General features: G+C 34.7%; 2 protein-coding genes across 2 annotated transcripts; both read left to right on the forward strand.

The window, feature by feature from the left end:
* Nucleotides 1–3,618: 3,618 nt before the first annotated feature.
* On the forward strand, nt 3,619–15,493 carry LOC113764053 (uncharacterized protein At5g08430). The gene is made up of 10 exons (XM_027308090.1): nt 3,619–4,013; nt 4,119–4,156; nt 6,515–7,470; nt 8,270–8,379; nt 9,900–9,959; nt 10,844–10,894; nt 11,301–11,371; nt 12,262–12,470; nt 13,739–13,840; nt 14,799–15,493. Exons 3-10 carry the CDS (start codon nt 6,816–6,818, stop codon nt 15,218–15,220), a joined length of 1,680 nt encoding a protein of 559 aa, XP_027163891.1. The 5' UTR covers nt 3,619–4,013; nt 4,119–4,156; nt 6,515–6,815; the 3' UTR covers nt 15,221–15,493.
* LOC113759473 (histidine kinase CKI1-like) lies at nt 15,349–23,888 on the forward strand. The gene is made up of 8 exons (XM_027302051.1): nt 15,349–15,355; nt 15,447–15,544; nt 19,800–20,039; nt 20,164–20,850; nt 21,082–21,457; nt 21,534–22,108; nt 22,191–23,351; nt 23,679–23,888. The coding sequence occupies exons 1-8, from the start codon at nt 15,349–15,351 to the stop codon at nt 23,886–23,888; spliced, it is 3,354 nt and encodes a 1,117-aa protein (XP_027157852.1).
* Nucleotides 23,889–25,348: the final 1,460 nt, after the last annotated feature.

A 25,348-nucleotide genomic window follows, 5' to 3' on the forward strand; every position in this document is an offset into this window, starting at 1 on the left:
TCAATCCACACCCAAATCTACTAATCTATTTGGATAATTTTGGAGCTAGATTTGAAATCCCCCCACCCCAAAATAAAGGATTTCAAACCTTAAAACGGTCATTTTCAATCCTTTCCTCAGTGTTCTCTCTCGCTCTCTCACACACACAATTATGATTTTTTTTGTGTTGAGTTTTAGTCTACGAATTAATATATTTGACCAGATTCAAGATCAATGCTGGTTAATTGAACTTTACTCTTGATTTTGATGATTGATAGCTCAGATTTGTGATCGATTGGCCTTGGAATCAAGTTTACATTGTTACAATAATTGGTTTGGTGCATATTTTGTGCAATTCGGGTGCTAATTTCTCATTGATCTGTGTTGGTAGGTGATTGGGTGTGTTAGTTGTCTTGGTCACTCATGAAAGTTTCTTTTTTTCCAAATTTGGGTAGGATAGTCAATGGGATTGAATTAGCCCAAATTTCACCCGAAAAATAAAGCTAGTTTTTTTTTTAAGTGAGTCAAGCAAAGTTTGAGTTAGATATTAGGATCGAATTAAATGTGAATTGAGTTCGGATCTTATTAGGCTTAACCCGATTAAAATCCAACCCAAATAATTGCATATTTATGTATATATAACATCTATAATAATACAATTAATATATAATTATGCATAATATAAATTAAAAAATTAATAGTTTATACATAATCATATAATAATGTGCAAACATAACACATATTATATATAATTATATATTAAACTATGAGCTTGAATAGAATTTGATTTAGACCCAATTCACTAGACTCGATTGACAACCTTAATTTTGAGATAGAATCATATTGTCGCCAAGGAGAAGTCGTATTATGTTAACGGGTCCTATATTTTTTTTTTCCCATCCTGGTTAATCATTAGGAAATGAGAGTCGACTATGGTGCATGGCAGTGCGCTATAGCAATATTATTGCCTTTTTGAGGATTTCACCATAATATGTGACATGCTTTAGGTACAAAGTAGAAATTGGTTTGTGCTCAAAACGTTCTGGTTCACGGTCGAACCAGTAACTCGCGAGGACCGAGGCTGGTTTGTCATAGAAGTTTTGGTAGACGTATGGAGGTTCTAGAACACTCTAGACTATTCTAGGCTCATCTTTTATAATATAGAATGGCCGGATTTTGTACATAAGATGCTTTAGGGACTAAGCTTATGTACAAAATTCTAGATGTTAAATTGTCTAATTAAAAGTGTAGAGTATTCTAAAATTCTTTAAATCTTTTTGATTTGTCTATGAATAGGCCAAACTCCCTTATTTGCCTCCCGCTTAAGTGTGTTAAGTATGTTTACCATAGTAGTTAATGTTAATAAATTGCCATCTCGTGACATTACTATATATCAAGGATGTCAATTTTAATTTACAAACCCACCCCATAACTTAAAAAAGTTGTTATTATTCCCTTAGTTAACTTCAAAATTTTTCCTTGCACAATGGATTTCAAAATTTTCCTTAATTTTTTTTTGTTTCCCAAGCATTTGATATCTTAGCAATAAGAGTCAAAACTTTAAATGTCTATCCTAATATGGCCTCATAATTTACTTTTTAAAAATTGCAAAATAATTAGCACAATTATAAGGAAGGAGGGCCAAATTTTTTATATACCGAACTGCATATGTGATAAGCAAACATGACAATAATTTTATCACTATGTTAGACAGTTTTGATGTTATTTTACTACAAATATAGATTTCTAAGATGGCAAAGAAAGTGTTGCCATAATTTCTTTAAAGTTTGTGAATTTTTGGGTTGGGGACAAGGAAGTGTAAGTGAGAGGTTTCGAATTCGAACTCTCCCACTTATACTATAAAAATATTTTAAAAAAAGGTTTGTGAATTTTTGGAGTGGTTTAGGGCCATTTCGTTTTGAGCTATTGTTGACTTGATACCCAAGAAAAAGAAAGATCAACAAAAAAAAAAAACACATTCAAAATTAACTATTCAAAAAATATCACTAAATCGACATTTGGTTATGAATTAGATAGATGCTAGAGGCAATATTGATAGTTTAATAGTTTTGCTGGCAAAATATAAAGAGGAGGCATTAGAAGGAGAAAAATGAATAAAAAATATAAAAGCCATTCATGGGATAAACGTTTCATTAAAATGGTTGAATTTTAAATGGTCTAAGAAGGTACTACGTTATTTTTGTAAGTTCATAGTATACAATTAAATTATTAGAAACCTCGACAGAGGATCATGAAATTACCCCAAAACAAGTGTTTCTGTTATGAAATTAATAAAGTGATAAGTGAAGATGTCTATTTATCTTCCCAATATACATTAGAATATTCATTTCATATAAGGTTGATTGGTATATTTAGATATCTTCTCGCAGTTTGTTAGTTCATCTATTGAACTACTCAATTTACATGTTTAAAATACTAAATTCATGTATCTATATGTATCTACATTAATACCGGTACATGTACATTTGAACTTGTATTACGTATAAATAGAGGGCATATAAAACTCATTGTGACCTTTGAAATCCATTGAACCTGTGGAACATCTGATAAGTTAGTAACACAAATATTCTCGCTATTTTCTTCTATTTACTCTACTATCTTCTTTCTTTACTTTTAGCAGTTTATTTTATGAGTAAATCTTATATACACTGACAGTATATACACTAAACTGTTGGATCCATGACATGTGTAAATATTGGATTTCAAGTTTAAATTTTGTATAGTTATCATTCATTCAAGATCTATTTTCAGTTAATCTTGTATGGTCACCAATTCTAAAAGACTTTCTATTCTCTTCTTAGTTCTATTTTTACTTATATTAAAATCAAATATTTTTTTTTAAATCTTCCTTCATTTCACACATATATCAAATAAAAAATAAGACCTCAAACCAAAAATAAAAAAAAGATTCTAATTGAAGAAGAGAGAAAATAGCAATAACACATGCTAAGTAGCAATGAACTCCCCTTAAATGAGTTGGCTAAAACATGAGATACAGCCCTGATTGCAGGTGAGACGACAAGTAGGCTTGCAAATGAGTCAAGTTGATTTGAGTCGAGTTTTGGTTTAATCGAATTGAATCTAGACTCAATTTTACTAAACTTGAATTCGATCTCGAACTCGACAAACTCGAAATATAAAGTTCAACCTCGAGGTCGACCTCAAATGCGAGCTGAGTAGAGCTCAAGTTCAAACCTACTCGAGTTTAAAAGAATTAAAAAAGAATTATTTTATTTAAAACATGAATAAAATAGTAGTTTTTCCTTAACAAATAATAGAAATTAGGGATATATATATATATATAACCAAGCAGTTCGCGCACGCTAACGAACTCAGCTTCTCTATGCTCGAGCCCCCGATTGGGGTGGCTCCAACTCGACTCGAGGTTGATATTGATTGAGATTGAGTCGAATTTTGATTAAATCGATTCATAAGCACTTACCGGTGATTTGATTCGTTTACAGCTTAGTGCACCTCTAGTCCCCTTAGCCCACTTGGGCCTGCACCCCTTTGGAGGCCCACCCCTTGGGCCTGTCTAGTAACCTACAATACTAGCATCTGTACACTTGTACCCTGTAGTCGCTCAAAAACAAGAAATAGGTGGAACTTTGAACGGTAACTGTTGGTCCACCTCCAAATGCAAAACTGTTACTGTATAGTCTACAGTAATATCGTCAGCGGCAAGCTTCTCCGGCTCCGACAGCTGCCCATACGACCAACCTCCTTGTTCCATTCTCTCCAATTCGCTCTCTTCTGTCTCGTCTTTCTCTATCTTTTTTTTCTCCCCACTATTTCTCCGACTTTTACATTGCAAGAAATTCCTTCTTTCGAACAACCCCACCGTCTGTTTCTTCACTTGAGCACTGAAGAGAGCAATTTTCACATTCTTTGAAGTCAAATTTTTTATTTTTTTAATGCATGCAAGCCCATTTCTTGGTTTTTAGCCTCTCCAATTTTTGACATTTCTTTTTCTATTTTCTGTCCCTCCAATTTTTGGTGAAGTATTTCAGTTGGTACAAAATAGTACAAAATATCCCTTCTGTTATTTATTCTTTGTTTCTATTGGTTTTTTTTTTTTTTTGGTTGTGTTGGGTTAATACTTGTAATTTTCCTTTCAGGGTTTTGCTGGAATTTAGCATTGGCTATTGCTGCTAAGGTACATTTTTTTTTCTATTTTTTTCCTTTTATCTTATTCATTTTTTTTACAAAGTAATGGATTCCATTGTGCATGTTAGATTCACTTATAACATGTTCTAGTTGAGTTGTGGCCTTCATTTGTAATTCTTGATAAAGGGTGGTTTGTTACACTTGTTGGAAATTGATAAAGTGGGTTCAATCATTCAATTCTTTTAGTGAAATTGTCAGAACATTTTTGTTAAAAAGTAATTTAATTGAGTTACTGATTGTCCAATACGCTGTCTTGTGGATTGTGGAGAATGCCCAAGGAAAATAGTAGATATTTAGCTGAGGATATAGTAGCTTGTGATTCTTCATTAAGCTATGGTGTGAAAAGGATAAGTGAGGTCCGTGAGGTGATGGTTTGAACTTGGCGGTGACTTTGAATGGGGTGGGGCAGAGTTGGTAGTGCTGTTTTCATGTTGAATGTACGTAATGGCCTTTATGTTTGAAGGAGGCTACTGCCTACTGAAACATAGCTTTTGCTAGAATGTGTTGAGACAAAAGCCTTATACTGCATTAAAGGTTTGTTTGTTGATTTGATGAATCAAATACTGTATATTTAGTTTGCTGGCTGGAATTTGCCTGCTGAGAAATTAAAAATGCAAAACAGTTTGACATGTTAGGAAGTAGGCATGAAACAAAAATTGGTAGTCAACTATGGAGTTATAAAGTTGATATTTAAACTTCATAATACTTACTTGCAGTTGATCAGTGCTCAGTATTAGACTTGTCTTGGCTTCAGACGCACTGCGGTAGGGCTGGTTGCCCTTGAATGCCTTTTTTGGTAAAAAACTACAGACTTAACAAGTGAACAGTCTAAATATCAGTTTGGTTTGCTTAAGAAGAGTTTTATGGTAAGCATTCAACTTATGAGTTTCAAATGGTATTGGTATGAATATAAGCACTAGACAGCTACAACTTGGTACTCCCTCGATCATATGTTTTCAAGCCATATGAGATGGTGTAGTCACTGTAGAAAAGCTATACTTTCCAATGTGCTGGAATGCACCAACATCTGTACATTGCAATGACATTTTTTGGTTGAATGACGTTCTGAAAATTGGCTTTCTTAATTTGTCCATGAAAGAGATTGTTAAGTGTATGATTTCTAACTAAATGCGAAAAAAATTAGAAAGCCCTCTCACTGTCTTTTTCTTTTCTCCCATGTGATAGGAAGGGTGAGCAAGTGGCTGTCTAGAATTACAAGGTTTAGAATAATAGCTCATTCGTAAATCTAATATGTTACTAATTTACCTTTCAGCGAGTGATACCTGCTTTCACTAGGATATACAATTTTATTGGACATGTGAGGAACATGCGTGTCATGTACCTCTAAAGTGATCAAATTGTATAAAGTCATATACAGGAACATCAGGTACTATCTTTCTGCCTGGAATGCTACATACAAATATAGTTCTCTGGGACTATCTTTGCAATTAAATATATCATAAGATTAATGATTTAGTTTCAGATCTAGCTATAACCTCTTAGATTAAAGTATTTTGTCTTCCTGCATAGAATCATTTGATGAAGGTTAAATTGTGTGCTTTGGAACCCTGCAATGCAGTTTTGAGGCATTTAGTTGCTAAAAGGTAACACGGAGAAAAGAACGTAAGTTGTTAACATTGGTCTTTCTTTTCTTGTAAAACATTCTTTGTGGATTCTAACCATTTGGTTATACTTCTCCATGTAAGAAGATTTTTACTCCATTTAGAATAAGGAGGGTGCTAAATGCACAGAACCATACTAATTGGTGAATTGTCCATCAAGACACAATCCAAATTAAGAAAGTTTTTACTTGTTCCCTAGTGGCTCTCTTTTGTCATTTGAGGTTATATAATGCTATATTATGAGAAAAACAATCCAAATGACCTTAGCAGTTTCTTTTTCCTGAGTGGTTCTCCTTGATTTTGTTTATTTTCATACTATTTTTAGGCAAAGATTTGCCCATAAAGGAAGAGGACTCCCTTTACCTTATCTTGGGTGACATGTGCAGTCTTGGATAACTTTGCATGGCCAACTATGCTGGGGCGCATGCATACAGATTTTTGTTGAAGAGGGATTTCTAACTTACAACTATAGGATGCCCCCTATCAATTACGTCTTATTGTTTCCTTGGCAAAGTATCTTGCAGTTCATTTAAGTATAGATTTAACTTTGCTTTGTTGAAGTGAGATCTCAATCTTTTTTTAGAATTTTGCAGCCATGTTCTTTTGACGTTGTTTTCTTTCTCAGTTGTTACAATGTCAAGTTGCTTTTTATGTCTGGAGTCCTGTTCTATCTCGGAATACCTTCTCAAAGGAGAATATCATTTGAATTTTGTTCCTTTGTGCAGCATTGTTTGAGGCTGAACTAATTGTTGAGCTAATGGAGTTGAATTTGTTGTGTTGGCAAAGTTGCACATCAGTTTGGTTTTGCTCTCACTGAGTAGAGTAGTATGTCCATTCTTGGCTCTCAGTAGTCTTAGTCGTGCATTCACATACAGTTCTGGATACTCAAGGGTACAAGGAACCAGCTAAACGTGTAGTCCTTCTATTCCTGTACAAATTTTTATCTCTTGGAAGTGCGAGTAAATTTGCAGTTGGTTAAGGCTTATAAAGTCTAAAAGCTTTCGTCCTTTTCGTTCATTGTGAGACATGAAGGACGATTCATCTTTTTGGGTGGAAGAATCCAGTGACCCATCCTTCCTTCCTATGAAAAAAAGGAGAAAAGTGAGGAAACTAGAGTTTGTTGGGTGGGGGTCAAAACCTCTCATGGAGTTTCTTGAATCAATCGGAAAGGATACCAGCAAGAAGCTGAATCGGTACGAGGTTACAGCCATCATGAATGAATATATAAATGCCAATAACCTAGCTGATCCTGCAAAGAAGAAGAAAATTATGTGTGATCAATGGCTTTATGCTCTTTTTGGAAAAAGATCCATCCCTCGGATAAAGGTCTATGATCTGCTGGAAGCTCATTTTGCTGAAAACCATGATAGTTCAGAAGATGATTCTCAATACAGTTCAGAAGAGGAGGGTGGTAATATAACCTATATGAACAAGAAAGCTTCAACTTTAGAGCACAAATTATCTTACCAACAGAAAAAAGTCCCTGAAAGTCCTAAAAGCTGTTTTGCCGCTGTCATTCCTGAAAATATTAAGCTTGTCTATCTAAAAAGGAGTCTAGTTCAGGATCTTGTAACTGCCCCTGAAAGTTTTGAAGATAAATTGATGGGTAGCTTCGTGAAGATTAAATCTGACCCCGATGATTACTTACAGAAAAACTCCCACCAGCTGCAGCAAATAATAGGTAATTGTATTTTATCTGCGTGCATCTTTTTCTAATGCTATTTCCAAAGTTAGCATCCTTTGCAAATTCATTCACTACTAATGCATATGAATCCATAGAATTTGTTCTTGCTTTTAATTAGCAAATGATTGGATAACAATTGTGCAATTATGATCAATTGCATAAGGACTGTATGTCTGGTGCTGCAAGTGTTTCTCCCTCCTATTATGAAAGAAATGAGAAGGCCAACCTAAAATTCAGTGGAAGAATTCATTCTAAGGAATGCCAGCCAGTCAGCTAATTCTTTACTTTTACTTGGAAGCATATTGTAATCCTGCATGAAACATGAGGTCATATGTTTTTCGTATTCAACTTGTGAGGTTGGAAAAAATGCTCCTTCATTTACAAATATTGTGCTTATAAGATTTTGGGTTCTTGTTTCTGTTATATGTGCAATTTCATAGGATAAGGAAAATCCCCATTTGAATTTCTGCCCTGCAAACAATATCTACAGATATGATCTGTGATTTGATGAGAGTGGTTCTACATACTATTCTTGGTAAAAATATATTGAAAAGGCTGGTAGTTCCAGACTTTTTGAACACCTCATGAGTTTTTTAATACATCATATGCATAATGAGAAGAGTCACTGGAGTAGTTCTGATAGTATAGTTTTTCCTTTTTTTCCAGGTATATGTTATATCAGTTCTCTCAATAGACATTTCTTAAAGAACATTAAAACGGTACTTGAATACTATATTGTCTGTGTCATTTCTTTTTGCTGTTTACTGGTTATTTATGACTTTCAGTCTTTAAACAGGTATTCAGATGATTGAAGCAGGCGATGGTAGCAAAGAAGTTTACCTTCGACTTTCAAATTACATGAAAGAAGTACGAATTCAAATGTTGTCCGATGATAACTTCTCTGAGGTAATTGGTGTGTGCTTCTGAAGCTATTGAAGTGTAACAGGAAGTAGGATTGCTAGAGAAATCAGAATTGGTCACTCAGTCATCAACTTAAGTTTCTTCCAAAGAGGGCATAACAAAAGATGTGGCACCTTGCATATGGACTTCTCTCTTTTTATGGTGAATTGAGAGAAATTTTTTTGAAAGAGGATAAAAAGATGTATTGAGTGCAGGGATCAGGACAAATAGACTTGCTAGGAGTGTCTTTTCTTTAATGTCATGATGGCACCTAATCATCACTGTGTGTAGAATGATGTTTTGTAGAAATTTCCTAATTCTCTTTTTCTTGAGTTCTTTTTGGAACTTAGTTTTTAATTTCTTCTTGTTGAATATTGAGTAACAACGAATTTGATACCAAAGACTTGTTGGGGTTGAACCATGGGTTTTGTGTGCATCAAATATTCAAGTTGAATAAGATGTAAAAGCTTTTATTCAATTCATTAACTTTCATCGATCTCAATCTGAATATCAGTCTGTCTAGAGTCCTTGTAGGCATTGTCTCATGAGATGCCCCCATTTAGTTGGGGGTTTTGTTCCTTTCTTGTCCTTTAAGGTCGGTGTTATCCCTCAGACAGGTCCTTTCTTGTTTTTTTGGGGTAAGTGGGAGGTCTACCCCAGACCTCATACTTACAATTCCTCCCCCCTTACCACCCAATCCAACCCTCCCCCCCCTTAGACAGGTCCTTGGTTTGTCTTTGTGCGTATCACCCTTGGAAGGGCCAAGAATCTAAAAGTCAGCCTGAGAAGCAGGAGATAATCTTAAACTTCAGTCTGTATGTTCTTCTCTGGAAAGAATAGATATAGAAATAGTAAAGCACTGGGGATCTTGTCAATCAAAAATTATTCCATCACAAAGATGAGCTAAAATGGTTTAAATAGGATGAAGTCTTCTTGAAGAGAATACCAGATTCCATTTTGTCTTAATTAGCTTCTCCCCCATTTTATGGAATGGCAGGGAACTTTAGATCCTCAACATCCCAGCAAATGAGGTAGAGGGGCATGAAAAACAGCACTGGCAATGTGCATATCACCCTCCTCTCTTGCCACCCAAATGAGATGAGGAGCACGAAAAAGTGCATTTTCAATGTGCATATGAAAGTTCTCTCTGCCACCGATATTTCCCCCTGCCTTCGCAATTTCCTTGTTTTTCCTTAGTACAGTGAAGTACTCTTTTCTTCCAAATTCAGCAATATTGCATAATGCTGCCTTGAAAAGTTGTTAAAATTTCACTGGAACCATCTAATGATGTCATTCTTTTTCCTTTTGGTAACCTAATCATCATTATCTCTTGTTAACTCATTTTCATTAATTTTTAAATGTTTCCTCGTGCTATTTTTTTAAAACCTTCAATATACCTATTTTTGAAACTAGAGTTACATGTTGACTGTGGATTTTCACTCGTTTTCTTATCACTGACTATTAGAGGATCAGTTAAATCCTATATTTTTTAACATGGCGTCTCATCTTTGCGGTGTCAATTGCAGGCAGAATGTCAGGATTTGCGTGAAAGGGTCAAAGCTGGTTTGCTTAAAAGGCCTACTGTTGTAAGATTTCTTCTTCAGTTTCGGATGATTATTGTAATTGACATCCTTCCATTTTATTGTTGTTTGAAGAGATAAACGGAAGATAATTGGACTCAAAGTTCTGGATTGTCAGGCTAGGACAAACAAATCTCTAGCTAGAATTAAGGTTCAATCTCTTGTGTCAAGTATACAACATTGCTCTGAGACAGAGTATTTGTGTCTTATAAAACCATTGGATCTTTTGAAGAGATTGATTTTGAGATCTGAAGCTTTTATATAAAATGCATGGGCTTCATTGGATAAACAACACCACAGAGAGAGAGAGAGAGAGATTTCTACTTGGTTTATTTGCAGCTATATACTAAACTAGGGATGATGGCACACTGGATAACTGAAACCACCTATTCTAAAGACATTGACTTTGAGATCCCAAAATGGGGAGTTTTCAGGTAAAATGTATGTACTTCATGTGGATAGATCAACACCAGAGAGAGAGAGAGAGAGTGAGAGAGAGGGAGAGGAGGGGGGGAAGAGAGAGAGAGGTTATCCTTGATGCTGCTTCCAGTTGTTAAACTATGTTTAGCTCCCTCTCAATATTCATGTCAGACGCAAGTCTTTGTCTGTAATCTAAATCTCTTTCATCTCAGAGTTTCAAGTTTCAGTTGTTCTAATGTTTTTATTCTGTTTGCAAGTTTCATGTGGGATATCTCTCTCTATCTGATAGCGAAAACTAATTTAAAATAAGTGCTTTTCTTTTGTGAGCATAGCTGTGGTGGAAACTCCTAAAGAGATCCATTTGATTGAGGATTTGTTTGTTCATTTCATTTGCTCTTTGTCTACTGTCCTTCAAAGATTTTTTCTTCTCTGGCATCAAGTACTGACCGCAATTGCGGATTCTGTGATAGGTGGAGCTTGAGATGAAAGCTAAAATGTTGCACAAGGATATAACAAAGCATGTAAGTAGACATATTTCAAACTCTCTCTCTCTTTCTCTATATACATATATATATATAAACATACATATACAACAGGAATATCTATCTCTCTCTCTCCTGTCTCTACTTACTGATCTGTTGGAATGTCAATTTAGATCTTAGTTCGGTCATCAATTTTTATTATCATTGATTTTTTTTTTTTACTTTTTTTAGAAGATGAAAGAGTCTTTTGCAAATGATTTTGCACCTATATGCTTGCTGATTTGTTTTCTGGCTCAAGTTCCTAGTTGCTTCCACATTTTTTATGCAGGAATAATTGTTACAATGGCCTCCAATTTGCATTTATGGAATCTGCTACAGTGTAGTTTTAGTGCTGTTGGTTGTTCCTAACCATTTCCAGAATTTTCATATATTTCTGTGATTGTAGTGGATTCCAAGACAAATTGCCCTTTTGCAAAAGTTTATCGATCGGGCGAATGAGAAGGGGTGGCGTAGAGAATATCCTTGCCATATACCTTAATTATACACTATTAGAAATTGTAAGGTTCTTAATTCATATACATGATAAAATGCTCTGTTGGAGCTGCTTTATGGTCATTTATAAAGTTCTAAAAGTGCTACAAGATGGTTTAAAGAGTAATCTTTGATTTTCTTGTTGGCTAAGATTTACAAATGCAGGAACTATTGCTTCAACAACTAAGGCATTATTTTTTCTGGTAATGTTTGTCGCAATATTATGGGGTGTATGTGTTATAAGATGGTTAAAAAATGGATATGTTGATCTTATCTTGCATTATTCTGGGCGTTAAATTGCATGACGTAGAAAATAAACTTTAGGTTGCTTTGAAGAGAATACTGTTAAAGAAATCACACAGCATGAAGTGACAATCTTGATTATGTGTTTCCTTTGTTCAGGAAAAGAAACTTTTCCTTCTGAAGCATCAAGTTCTCAGTATCTTTGTCATATGAGTAGTTTCTGAAAACCTTGAGGGCTTGTCATCCTGTCTTGTAATCATCCCTTTCTGTTGGGTTAAAAATTTAATGTTGCTGAGATGATATTTTGAGCAAGTTAGAAATTATAACTGTTAGTTGACTTGGATGAGAAATGATGTGGGTAATTTATCTGCAAAACAATGCATCTGGGGAAAGTTAGTGGTTTCCTCTTAATGATGGTGCTCGATCATAATCTTAAGTTGTTCTTTGCTGTCAACAATCTTTACCTCACATTAAGTTGACAATAGGATTTCTGATAATGTAGAACAATCAAGAACTCATTTTGCAGGGGAAAAAGTGTGTGCATTTTCCTTTGCTCACCCATGTGACAAATCGACCTATAAGAAACTCGACAGATATTCATATTTGTTTACTTAACCTGCTCTGGAATTTACAATGTTTGAGCACTTGGAAAGAAAAGAGCAGCTGGTGAAGTCATCTGAACAGGAAAGACTTCTAGCAGAGACGCCCAAAGTGATCGCTGATGAAATAGAGCCTGAAGCCACACCTGTGGATGCCCTAGAAAAGGTAGAAGAAAGGAATAGTTCTTCACCAAAATCAAGTCATTTGGAGGCTTCAAATATCAATCTTACTTATGATGCAGGTGAGTACTGAGCTCTCTTGGTTCTGTCGGTCACTGGTCATTCCACTTCTGTGGAATTCTCTGGGCTGTAGTTAAACCTGGACCCAACTGGCTCAATCGTGAACTGGCCATCTATCCAGTATGTTTAAGTGAAAAAACTGGGCAGCTAACAAACTGGTCAAACCTCGACAAAAACCTGTGAAATCAGCCAAAACTGTCGAAAAGCCAGTGTTGAACCATTGGCTCACAATTCTTTCTCTCTCTCTCTCTCTATCTATGACTGGATTTGGGCAACTTAAGAATGATCTCTTGAACCAGTCATCATTCCAGTTCACCGTCTGGTGTGGGTTAACAGACATTGCTCCTCTGTTGCAGCAAAGGTTTTTCATTCTTAATGAACAGCATCTAAACATGTTTCTTCATAGAGGGGTGGGGGGTTGCCAAAATTTGCTAGTCCATGGCATGTCCTTACCACAATATCTCAAATTGCAGCTCTGGCAAAGCCAAATTTGAGCATGAGAATCTGTTGCTCTTTATTCGTTGTAAATTACCCTGTTTCAATCTATTGATTGTTGGTTATTTCATTTAGAATGCATCAACACCAGAAATAACTCATCTCTCACTTGCGTTGTCTAGTTCTTCCTTCTGTTTTGGTGTTTCTGCTAAGCTTGCCTTTTCTTCTGTTCCTAAGTACCTTAAAGTAAGAATATGCATTTTTTAACTGCTTGGTCCAGTAAATTTGGTGCTTGCATAATTTCTAGCATCATTTAAATGAACTTGATTGTAGCATTTAGCAGGTCTGGTTAATGTATCAAGCTTCAACTTTCATCTGTTCTTTCAGAGTTCCTTCAAGCAGAGAAACTGCAATTGTTTATTTTTGGTTTAATACTATCAATGATTGGACTTGCTGTTTACAATCATTCTAGTGGATTTCATTGTAGATTCAAGCAGTTGTTATCATGAGGTTATGGTTAATTGTATTGGGCAGCTCTGCTTCTTAATGTACTAGTGATTTTGGTTATTATTGCTCTCGGGAGTATTTTGCCTGCTTCTCTAGGGAGAGCTTCAGGAATCCTTTTGGGTCTTTTTTGTTGATGGACAAGAAACTAGGATTCTCATTGCTGATGATATGATTTACGAGTCATTCATGGCCTTATTTTTCTAATTTAGTCTTTTTACAGTTCAAGGGTGAAATCAAGTTTTTCAGTTTTCAATTCTTACTAATATTGTAAAAGGAGTTGCTGGGTTCAATTTTCTTATACTGTTGGCAATATTATGGTTATATTCAGGTTGTGCAGATGTAGGGATCCATTCCAGACATAGTGAGGGCAATTCAGATAAGGAGATTAGTGGTTCTCTTTGTGAAATTCCATGTGTAGAAGATGTAAATGGTAAATTTGTTTCTTCATCCCCTCTTATGTGCTGAAATTTGTTCCCTTTCTCATGACGATGGCAAGGCTTTGAAGCACCTTTTATTCTTTCCTTTGCTGTAATAAAACCAGCAACATCTAGCTATGTAAGATGAAACGTGCATGCATTGAGACAAATATATTTTAACAAGCAGCAACGAATTGGACCTGTTACATATATTTAGGTAAAATTACTGCTGTCGTTGTTGGATTACATTTGGTTATGAACTGCTCAAGTCTTATTGAGCTTAAGAGTAGCGATCAATAGAAAGCTAACCTCTGCTTAGCAGGAGAAAAGAGTAAGTTACACATTTTGAAAAGTAATTATTCAATTTATTTTTTCTTTAATTAGGTTAATATCAAATATTTGTTGCCATAACCTTTTCTTTTGGACCAGGAGTATATGGCACCAAACTCTTGACCTGCATTGTAGCATCTAATTACGAAGCCTGGTAATTTGATTTCCTATAGAAGGAATATTTTTCTTTTTGTTTTATACTGGATCCAAAGCTGAGTATGAGATGTTTAGGCAGGTTGAGGAAAGGGGTGACTAAATATACTTTTTTCTTCAAGTCGTATTGGATCATTTATTGCATATGCAAAACAAGAAAAGCTTTAATCTTGGAATGAGCTTTGATTTTTGGGAGCCTTGTGCATTTTTTACCATATTGTGGTTAATTTATTTCACTCAGAATGAATAGACCGTGTTGGCGTGTTTTAAAATTGTTTTTAAGGAATGCTGGTAAGTATAATGCCATGTTCAACTGGCTTAGTTGGATCTCTGAGGTCAATAAACCAAGTGCTTAGTAGTCTTATTATCTCAGTTGATCGATCACCACGTCATCGTCTCCATACCTAATTTAATACCGAGTTGCTTTACGTTGAAAGAGTTATATGCGATATGTATGTATGACTTGGTGTGAGGTCGATCTTAATGCAGACTACCAACACTCGGATCTTGTTCAGAAAGCAAGAGTGCCTGTCGTCGTGAATGGTGAGCAAAGCAGTACAGATGTGCAGGCTGTTGATTCAGAAGACAATGGGGGTTCTCCGGGAATATCAGAAAAAGAGGTTAAACCAGCTCAAGTGATTGAATTAAGTGATGATGAATCTGAAGTTGAAGATGTGAAGATTGAAAAGCATACTGCTGTTGGAAACCCTGACGAATGTTTATGGCATTATTTGGATCCACAGGGAATGGTGCAAGGTCCCTTTTCAATGACTTCGCTAAAGCGATGGAGTGATGCCAACTACTTCGACCGAGACTTCAAGGTTTGGAAGATTGGTGAAAGCCTGGACAAGGCGGTCTTACTGATTGACGCTCTTCGCCAGAATTTCCCTTGTAAAGAAATAGAGAATTAACAAGGTTAATTAGTTCAAGCCTTAGCAAATGCTGTGAATAACTTCTATTCTCTTTGAATAGGTTAAATCTATGATGATATAGTGTCTGAGACACAATTTGTTTACCTGGGATTTTGACATACCCAGTGATGGTTGGTAACTGCTTTACCAGTCGGCAAACTGTGAACGGATGCTGTCTCAGATGTCTCGTTTGATGATTTGGTTTAGCTATTGCTTTCTTGTATAGGGAACTGTGATTTGATTAGAGGTGAAAATGGAAATGTTTCTTGGATATTAGCTGTGTCTGTTTCTCCAAAGAAGATGAAACTTAAGGAGCGGGAAGGGGTAGGAAAATTTAAACCAAAAATTTCTAATTCCTGAAACCTCAACCTTGTCACTAGACCAAGGTATCACTGGCAAAATTCAAAGAATACTTGATTGTTAAGAAAGGTAAAAAAAAGAAGAAAATAGAAGACAATCAATGCTGAAAGAAAAAAGAAAGGTGACCGTGAAAGCTTAGATAAAAGGGTTCGAAATCCTGTATGTTAAAAGAGTGCGGTTGAAAGAGTAAGTAGGTTCACTTATGGCTCTTGATGCATATTTGAGGAAAGAGCACATACCATGTGCGAGCAAATTAAAAGAAAAAATAGGTTTAAAAAAAGTGTAAATCTTATATACACTAACTGTGTATACACTATTATCGTTCGATTCATGACATGTGTTTTCCTTTCTTTTTTTGTGTAAAGATGACACTTTGTCTTTTGTTGCAAGGTCATTAGAAGAAATTTTAAAAGCGAACAAAGAAATTAAGATAACCCCCCCCCCCCCCCCCCCTTCTCTCCCTCAGAAAGAAGGAAAAAACGACCATGACACTAATAAGGTCTCAGTCTAGTAGTTAGGGATAACTTTTTAAGATTTAGAAATTTTGAATTTAAATCTTCCTTCCACTATCTCATTTTTTAAATTTTATCCCTTCCTTATTTTAATTTTTTTTTAAAAAGGTGATCATGAACATAATATAGAAGCTTTGATAAAAGAGTCAAATTTGCACCGTAACAGAAAAGATCGAAATTCAGTAAATTGAATAGCATAATTGAAAGAAAAGCAGTGGTGGTTATTGTGTGTGGTTGTTTTGGGGGGGGGGGGGGAAGTGGTTATTAGGTTTAGATGAGTTAATCACAACCCAATATATTAATTAGCCCAAACCCGCCTACTAATAAGTCAATTTGGATATGCAATGAATTTTGTATGGGTCTAAATAGGTACTCAGTTAAACCCATTTAATTGGTGAGAAGTTAGTTGATTAAACTTATTCATTTATACCCATTTAAAAATAATTATATATTTAAACTCAATTTTTGGTGGATGTTAAATAGATAAATTTGAATTTCCTACCAATCTAATAATAATAAAATGTCGTTATTTCTTGTCAAATAATATGCAAAAAAAAAAAAGAGTTTCAAAAGAGTCATAAATGGGTATGAGGTAATTGGGTATGCCTATATCTCTTTATTAAATGGATATAAATTGGTTAACTCATTTTTTTACCCATTTATTAAATAGGTATAATTTGGTTGACCCAGTTATACTCGTTACTCATTATAACCCGTTTAAACCCTCTCAAGTCACCCATTTTGATATCTCTAATTAGGCTCGTAAATTTGTGTATTGTGTGTTTTTCTTCTTCTTTCCTTCCGTGAGAAGATTGTACTTTCCCTTTTGTTGTGAGGTTAAAAGAGAAAATATAAAAAGTGGCCAAAAAAGTTAAGATTAAACCCCCTATTCCCCTTGATACAAAGTATACATATGTTTATTTAGAATATAACATGATATCCTTCAAAAAAAAAAAAAAGGAATATAACATGATAAATTGGCATATTATAACATATTACTTGATATAATTTTTATATATCAATTTATCTTGATATTATAACATGATATAACATATATTATAATTACTTGATATTATAAACCAATTTATCATATTGTAACATAATATAACATTTAAATTTGCTCCTACATTTTGGCATGTATCTGTTAGCCTCTTTCCACATTGTTCAGCTACTAAATGCTGTCATTCATGTACTGATTTCCTTCCTTTCGAAGCCTCTTTTTGTGCCCATTTTGTGATTCGTATCAGTACTTGACAGAAAACTAAAGAGAAGCATATCAATTTGTATCTTTTAAGAAGGAAACAGAATCACTTTTATAAGGAGGATCAATATATATCACCACTATTGTGATTTTCTTTTACTTTTCTTACTTGTAATTACTTCCCTGAATATTTGTTACTTTCGATTGCTGCCGATTGCCTAGTCATTATTTACTATGACAAGTCCTCCTAATTGAAAAGAAAAATAATTCTTGTCAAAGAAGTTGTGGAAATTTTACTTCATCATAAATGAATTTTAGGCCTGGATGCATGCAGATACAAGATAATTTCCGTGTCTATTGGAACCATAAAATTTAAATTCACAAGCATTCGCATCTTAAATTTTAAATTCATAGAAGATAATGGATTTACAATGGCAAAACAAAAAAAAAACTATTTTTTTTGGGTTAAGAGATTGGACCAAAACAATAGTTTAAAACTAAATAAAGTAATAGATGATTAACTCATTTAATTGATCCTTGATTGTTTAACTGTAATTTGTGAGAGAACTAAAGAAACGGCATGTAAAACATTCGGAGGAAAGACACAAAAACTAGTCATGATTTGTCATCTTTGTCCACCATTTGACTGTGGAAAAAAGGAAGAAAGTCCATATATTACTAGTCCTGTATGCATGCATTGGGAAAAAGAAACAAAACTAACAAAGGAAAACAAAAGCCTATGACAAAGGAAACAAATCTACCATATGGGAACATATCCAAAAATTCTGCCAAGGGATTCTCATGATAAACTCTACTTTTGATTTTTGAAAACTTTTAAAAGGTAGTTTTTGTTTACCTTTAATCTCTAAGTTAAACTCATCCAACTTTTTGCAGCTCTACTGCACAAGAAGCAATAACTGACAGCCTCCATTTATGAACATCACATATGTGTGATTGGTATATATACAGAGTTCAAGAAAGCATAATATTTGGCAGACAGCTCTTGCAGCTATATCTTACGAGGTAAATTTTCAACCCCTTTTCTTTTCTTTTTTTCATAGTAGAATTTTGTACGTAACCATGATAATTATGCCATCACTTAATTTTATTTTTTTCTGTGCTTAAGCTTTCTTAGTGTAATTCAGCCAAGCAATCAACTTTAAAGTCTTTCTTGTTGTTATTAGAGGTAGAAGAACTTCTGTTGTTTATTTTTCTTTTCTTTTGATGATTTCAGGCATTAATTGTATGGGATACCCTCGAAATTATAGAATTTTTATTGGGTTCTATAATCATAGGAGATGAGAGGAAAAGATTTCTTTAGCTAAAACGATTTAGGATTTGCATAGTTCTATGGTTTTCTCTCTTTCCTTTTTTTTTTGTAGTTTATTGTTTGTTTATTTCCGTTTCATGTCATTGATAGGACTGAGTTACTTGATAATTATGATTTTTAATTCTCAACGTATTATTGACATATGCGGATGCATGGAATTGAAACATTGTGTTTTGTGATTAATTTGTGTTGAAAAATTTTAAGTGAACTATGCTTAGTGATTTTCGATAATGTTTAATTTTAGAAAATGATTTGACATGCAAGTATTCTCGTAAGATTATTTAGACAGGTATAAGGGTATACATTATAATTTCATTTGCTGAATAATAGAATATTTTACGTTTGGCATGAATTGATGAATTTATTTGATGGCTTTTGATAAAACTTCCAACACATATGTGTAAAAGCTTTTTTAATTTTTAAAATTTTTTTTGTTTTGTTAAACATTTTCTCTATATGAGTTGAAACAGAATATACAAGTTGTTGGACCATTGCAGATGGTCTTTTGTTAGAGTGTGAACATATGCTGTACAACTCATAAAATTGCAAGTTATCCCAGTAAAGTTAAGGAAAATGTTATTAATTGGAAAAAGATGGAAAATGGTGATTTTGATTTAATCAAACATCTGTATTCACATGAAGCAATGGTCATGAATCCAAAATCTTGCCTACAATGCCACGAAATATTTACTGATATTCCAAATTTCAAAAGCAGAGAAAGATTAACTTGATCATGCTACTGATGGAAAAACAGGACAATGCTAATGCTTCTTAATTGTCTCATTTCTCTGTAAGATGCAGAGGTGACACTGGCCTTCCTTTGATTGCAAAATTAAAGTCCCAACCTCCATGAAGCTAAGCTCATTTCTGGTTTTGCGGCCACTTAGCTTCTTCATAATTTTGGTGAGACTTCTGAAATTTTGTTTAAACTATATCGTTGATGCCAAAGATAAAATATTTCTTTCTAGTTGCCATATTCTGGACAAAATTGAACTTTGACTTGATTACTGAAACTTCAGGGGTTTCCTTTTCATGAAAAACTTGAATTGTGTAGTATCTTGGAGTCCTGATTAAGAGCCCCTTTCCCCATTTCTACATCGTTTTCATGTTTTTCCATTGATTTAATTTTGTCAAATGTATATAACTTTTGGAAGATGTTTGTATTTCAACGTGCAGTCTTTCATAGTGCTGCTGCTGCTACCTGCTTTGCTGATTCCTTTATGGATCAATAAGATTAATAGAATCGAAACAGAAGCCAAGTTGAACTCCAACAAGGTCCATCAAGGAATACTATCTGGGATTGAGAATACAGCAAAGTTGTTGTCACCAACAAATCATTCACTTGCATACTTACAAAGATTTTTAAGCTCATCTTTGAAGACAACTGATCCTCCATTTTCAGCAATAGAAACTCGGGTTGATATGCCTTTCTGTCTTTGTATCGTTTTTCACTTGGGATAACATTAATTGCTATAGATACTATAAGTATTCAAATGCTAACATTCTGAAATTTTTCTTTTTCTGGTGGTAAACTATATAGGTGGCTCCTACATTATTTTTTGCTTTGTCTACAATTCCACACCTGTCCCAGATTTCATATATTGCATTGGACGGCTTGTTTTTCTCATATTACATCAGAGGGGATCAACCTTTCGCTGTATATTCTAACACTTCATTTTCCTTCATTCCCCATGCTACTGCGACTAATTATACTTGGTACAATCAACCAGTGAGTCGCGACACAGGGAAGCTTTGCGGAGAAGCAATGAGGACTCCTCCACTCTTAGACTTTAATTCAAGCTGGTTTCTAGAAGTGTTGGAGAGTGGAAATGGATATTCTTCAGTAGGAACTGGCTGGAGTACTGATCAAGATCCTCTATTACTTATGAGTTTTAGCATTGATCAAAGAAGAGCTTTATCGCTAGGCTTTCCTGTTGAACCATTTACTGATTTCTTCTCGAATGACATTAAAGTTTATGGAGGGGCATTTTATCTGGCAACAAATAATGGAACAGTACTCAGTCAAGGGATCCCAAATACTCAAATCGTGAAAGCCGGTAATTCAGTTTCAGTTCAGATATGGAAACCAAATGGTGATCAAATAGGCAAGGTTGGTGATGTTGCATGTCAGTCCAATGACAGCAACCTGACAGCTTCTGTTTTGGAAATATTGGAAATGAAGTATCTCTTTTACTGTTCGCCTCTTGAAATTATTGGAGTGAAATTGGTAAGTTACCTTTCTGCTATGCCTTAACAGAAAAAACAAAGTTTCTTTTCCTAAGGCATCTATTATAATCTTAAATCCTCCAACAATGTCATAATGCCTTATATGCTTGGTTGTATGAAGTGCAAGAAAAGTTTGTACATTTTCATACATTTGAAGACAGTAAGTATGAATTTGATGGCTTGAACATCTTCATGTTCATGGCGAGGTAACTGCACTTTGTTCGTATTGTAGGTGTATGTGTTAGCTATACCATACGGGGGACTAGTAAGTTTCTTGCACCAGAATGTCAAATTTGCACTTGTACTCCTCGTGCTAATGGTCCTTGCCATGGCTATCTCCATTTTCACATTCATTTGCTCCTCTGTTAGAGCTGCAAGGAGAGAAATGTATCTTTGTGCTGCACTTATAAAACAATTGGAAGCAACTCAACAGGCTGAAAGGAAAAGTATGAACAAAAGTCTTGCCTTTGCAAGAGCAAGTCATGATGTCCGTGCATCTCTGGCTGCTATTATAGGTTCTATAAGGTTATGTAGTGTAAAAGTAGCTTATGGATCAGATTTGCAGGAAAATTTAACCCAAGCTGAAACTAATGCAGAGGATCTTTTAGGTTAGTCTTGGAGATTTTGTTTTGCATGTTGGCTCAATATATTAGTCATTTCAACTCAATACTAAAGATTTTGTAGGTATGTTGAATTCCATTCTGGACACAAGTAAGATCGAAGCCGGGAAGACACAACTTGAAGAAGAAGAATTTGACTTGCAAGAACTTGTTGAAGATGTGGTTGATTTGTATTATACCGTTGGTTTGAAGAAAGGTATAGATGTGGTATTGGACCCCTGTGATGGATCTGTTGTGAAATGTTCTCATGTTAAAGGTGACAGAGGCAAACTTAAACAAATTTTATGGAACCTATTGAGCAATGCTGTCAAATTTACTTCTGAAGGACATGTCTTGGTTAGAGTTTGGGCAAAAAAACCTAGTTTTGAAAACAAAATACTTTCTGCAAATCAGAAAAATTCAATCAGATGCATGTCATGTTTTCTTTTCCAGACTGATGGTACCAAAGAGGACTTGGAAGTCGTTAACAGAATCCAAGAGGATCCAAGTTGTATGGAATTTGTATTTGAAGTGAGTGATACTGGAAGAGGAATTCCCAAGGAAAAGCGAAATATGGTCTTTGAAAACTACGTTCAAGTCAAAGAGACAGCACTTGGACAGGAGGGAACTGGTTTGGGGCTTGGCATTGTTCAATCTCTGGTATGTAGACTCACTTCACCTCTCTATTTAATCCTCATTAGTCCTTAGACTGCCGTGACATTATGTTTTTGTCCAATGTTAGGTTCGGATTATGGGCGGAGAGATTGCAATCGTGGAAAAGGATCGAGGTGAAAGGGGTACTTGTTTCAGGTTTAACACCTTCTTTACTCCATGCGGGTATGGGACTGATAGCCAAGAACATGATCACGACATGGAGTCACATGGTAGTCAGTATTCAAGTAACTTCCATCAGCAGCCAGGACTGAATACTACAATCCATAGCCCCAAAATAGAGGGATCCCATGTTGTACTCTTCCTCTCTAGTGATGAGAGGAGCAAAATCACAAAGAAATTCATGGAAAGCCAAGGGATAGATGTGTCTGTTGTGAAGCACTATGAATACCTTCCTCAAACTCTCAAAACGATCAAACAAAAACTGACGAGTTCATGTCTGAAGCCTAACAACAAATCTGATTTTAAGTCGAGAACTGACCGATCGAGCAGAGTTATGTCTAGTAACTCTTGTTCTGGATTAAAGGACGTGCCTCTTAGTGCATTTGATGGAAAGGATTCTCTACCTGCATCAGAGAATATAATAAGTACCAAGAAAACACCAAACTTTGTCTTGATTGTGATTGACACAAGTGCTGGACCATTTCGAGAGATCAGTAGGGCTGTGGCTGAATTTAGAAGAGACCTTTGCAGCACTTGCAATAGGATTGTCTGGATAGATGGGCCAGGAGCTGGCAGCATAAATGTTCAAGGCCTTGAAGAGGATAAACTTCCTGCAATGGATCAGATCATCTCCAAACCACTCCATGGATCACGTTTGTATCAAGTTATTGGACTTCTTCCGGAGTTCGGGGGTATAATGCCAACAGCAAAAATTATGGAAAGAAACAACTACGAGAGTAAAACTGTTTCTGTTGAATCAAGAAGCCTAAGTTGTAGGGATCATGCACAATTTAAATCAAGACATCCTTCATACCAGAACAAGAAAATACAGGAAATTGGTAGCTCAAAGGGTGAAAAACCATTGCAGGGTAAGAAAGTCTTGGTGGTAGAAGATAATAAAGTTCTACAGAAAGTGGCTACAGTACTCGTTTCTGAGCTTGGTGCAGATACTCACTCGTGCAGAAATGGTGAAGAAGCTCTAGTAGTTGTTTGCAAGAATTTGAGGGATAGACGAGAGAGTGGGGCTCATCAAACTCTACCTTTTGATTATATATTGATGGACTGTGAGGTAAAAATTCCCTATATTCTTATCCTTCGATATGTTAAATAAATTCATACATTTGAATGAGAAGACACAATACAACAGAAAAATACAACTATGTTACTGTACTTGCAAATGGTGAAACTATACTTTCCCAATAAATGTGTTCATTGCGGTTTGACCTGTTAAAATATGGTCTTAATTCAGCTCTGCAGTCAAAAAATTTTAACACATTGACTACATTAAACTAAGAATACTCGACTGAAGTTTTGCCATGGCTATCATATGAAACCCGCTTTACATTTTTCTTTGTTGTTCTGTTTCGATTGAGATGAAAACAAATCTGGTTTCCAGATGCAAGGCATGGATGGATATGAAGCTACTAGATGCATAAGAGAAGAGGAGAAGCAATATGGTGTGCATACCCCAATCATTGCACTAACTGCTCATACGCAAAATGAAGAGAAAACCAAGATGATTGAAGCTGGAATGGATTATTACTTATCCAAACCTCTGAGGAAGGAGCAACTTCTGGATGCTATGTCTCACATCCATGGCAAATGATCTTTAAAGGTTACGCTCAAGTCTCAGCAGAATATCCTTTTCAAACTCTTCTATTTCTGTTGATTGATGTTTTGTGTACTTCAATTTGAGGGCTTCTTCTTTTTCACTTCCATTATATTTTTCTTCAGAAATTGTTTCCAGATCCATGCGTGCTGGACTATCCGAAAAGATATTCCATTTGGATTTTACTTCATACGTAGGTGATGTGATCTTTGATTAGCTCATGGGATACCCTGGCTACGACCTTTGAAATTTGTAGAGTTCTGGTATCGTGTTGCATTGCACCCGAAATGCCACCTTTTGGTGAGCAAGAGTATGGGCCTCAATGTAAATATATTAAGGTGCTCCCCTAGCTCGGTTTTTAATTTGATCCGATGAAGCATTCAGAACAGAAACTGCAGCATCAGAAGAGCAAATACAACATATTTTCCTTTCTGTTTCTAGATATGTGAGAATATCTAGCTTTGCATATGCTTCCAATTCTCCCTAAATTCAGCTTTGCACTGGAGGACGAATTCAGCAACTATGTCTAAACTTGCCTGTCACCATTTACCCACATGCTCCCAGTAGGAGCAAATTTGGCTTCAACTCTTCAAGTTAACCAAAAAATAATAATAATAATCTTGTATTAAACTTTTAGGAGACTAGTAATGCAGCACGTGCTTTGCACATGAACATGATTTTTTAGATTTTTTTCTTTAAAATTTTTAGAAAATTAATTTTTTGGAGGAAAAAAACTTTAAAATTTTTAGAAAATTAATTTTTTTGAAGGAATAACTGTAATTGAGACAAAAAAATATGATATTTAATATTTATATTATTTTGTATTTTCTATGAATTTAATTTGCCCTAAACAATACAAATGCACAAGCAATAAATCATTCCTTGTTTCAAGAGCATTTTTGTCTTTTGTAGCAGTATCAATATTTTTGCCTTTTGATTAAATTTAGATGACCTAAATGTTCTTATTTATGCCATTTGAGCTTAAATTTTTAATTTTTTTTTGAATAATTTGTTGCTCAAGTCATTCTATGAATTGTTTATTAGTTTTAGTGAAATTTTCTAATTATTTTTTTTGCTAATGGTGAATTGTAAAATGATTTGTAGTGCTATTGTAATTATAATAGTATCTAAATATATTAAAATTCCATTATTCAAATTTAAATAGCTTAACTTTTAAGAGAAATGTTTTGATTTGGTGAAATTTATTTGTATTTCTTATTGATGACATGCTTTATGATTATAGAGTTTATATGATTAAAAATTATAAGATGTTAAAATTATTTATTATGTAATAATCAAATTGAACTTGGATATATTTTTATTCATCTTCGAAGTACTCCTTGAAATTGATATTTTACCAAAAAAAAATTTTTGGCTTAATTCACCATAACTCAAAGGGATGTTTCACATTTGTAATTATTATTATGATTGGCATTGATGAATATAATATGCATTAA

This window comes from Coffea eugenioides, chromosome 2, assembly GCF_003713205.1.
Source record: "Coffea eugenioides isolate CCC68of chromosome 2, Ceug_1.0, whole genome shotgun sequence".
Lineage (NCBI taxonomy): Eukaryota > Viridiplantae > Streptophyta > Magnoliopsida > Gentianales > Rubiaceae > Coffea > Coffea eugenioides.

Bases quoted from the DNA above. Each gene is read 5' to 3' on its own strand.
- LOC113764053 (XM_027308090.1), top strand. From the start codon at position 6,816: ATGAAGGACGATTCATCTTTTTGGGTGGAAGAATCCAGTGACCCATCC. The intron at 10,895-11,300 runs GTAAGTAGACAT...CTGTGATTGTAG, and splicing joins ACAAGGATATAACAAAGCAT to TGGATTCCAAGACAAATTGC. The intron at 13,841-14,798 runs GTAAATTTGTTT...ATCTTAATGCAG, and splicing joins ATGTGTAGAAGATGTAAATG to ACTACCAACACTCGGATCTT.
- LOC113759473 (XM_027302051.1), top strand. The intron at 20,851-21,081 runs GTAAGTTACCTT...TTCGTATTGTAG, and splicing joins AAATTATTGGAGTGAAATTG to GTGTATGTGTTAGCTATACC. The intron at 22,109-22,190 runs GTATGTAGACTC...GTCCAATGTTAG, and splicing joins TTGGCATTGTTCAATCTCTG to GTTCGGATTATGGGCGGAGA.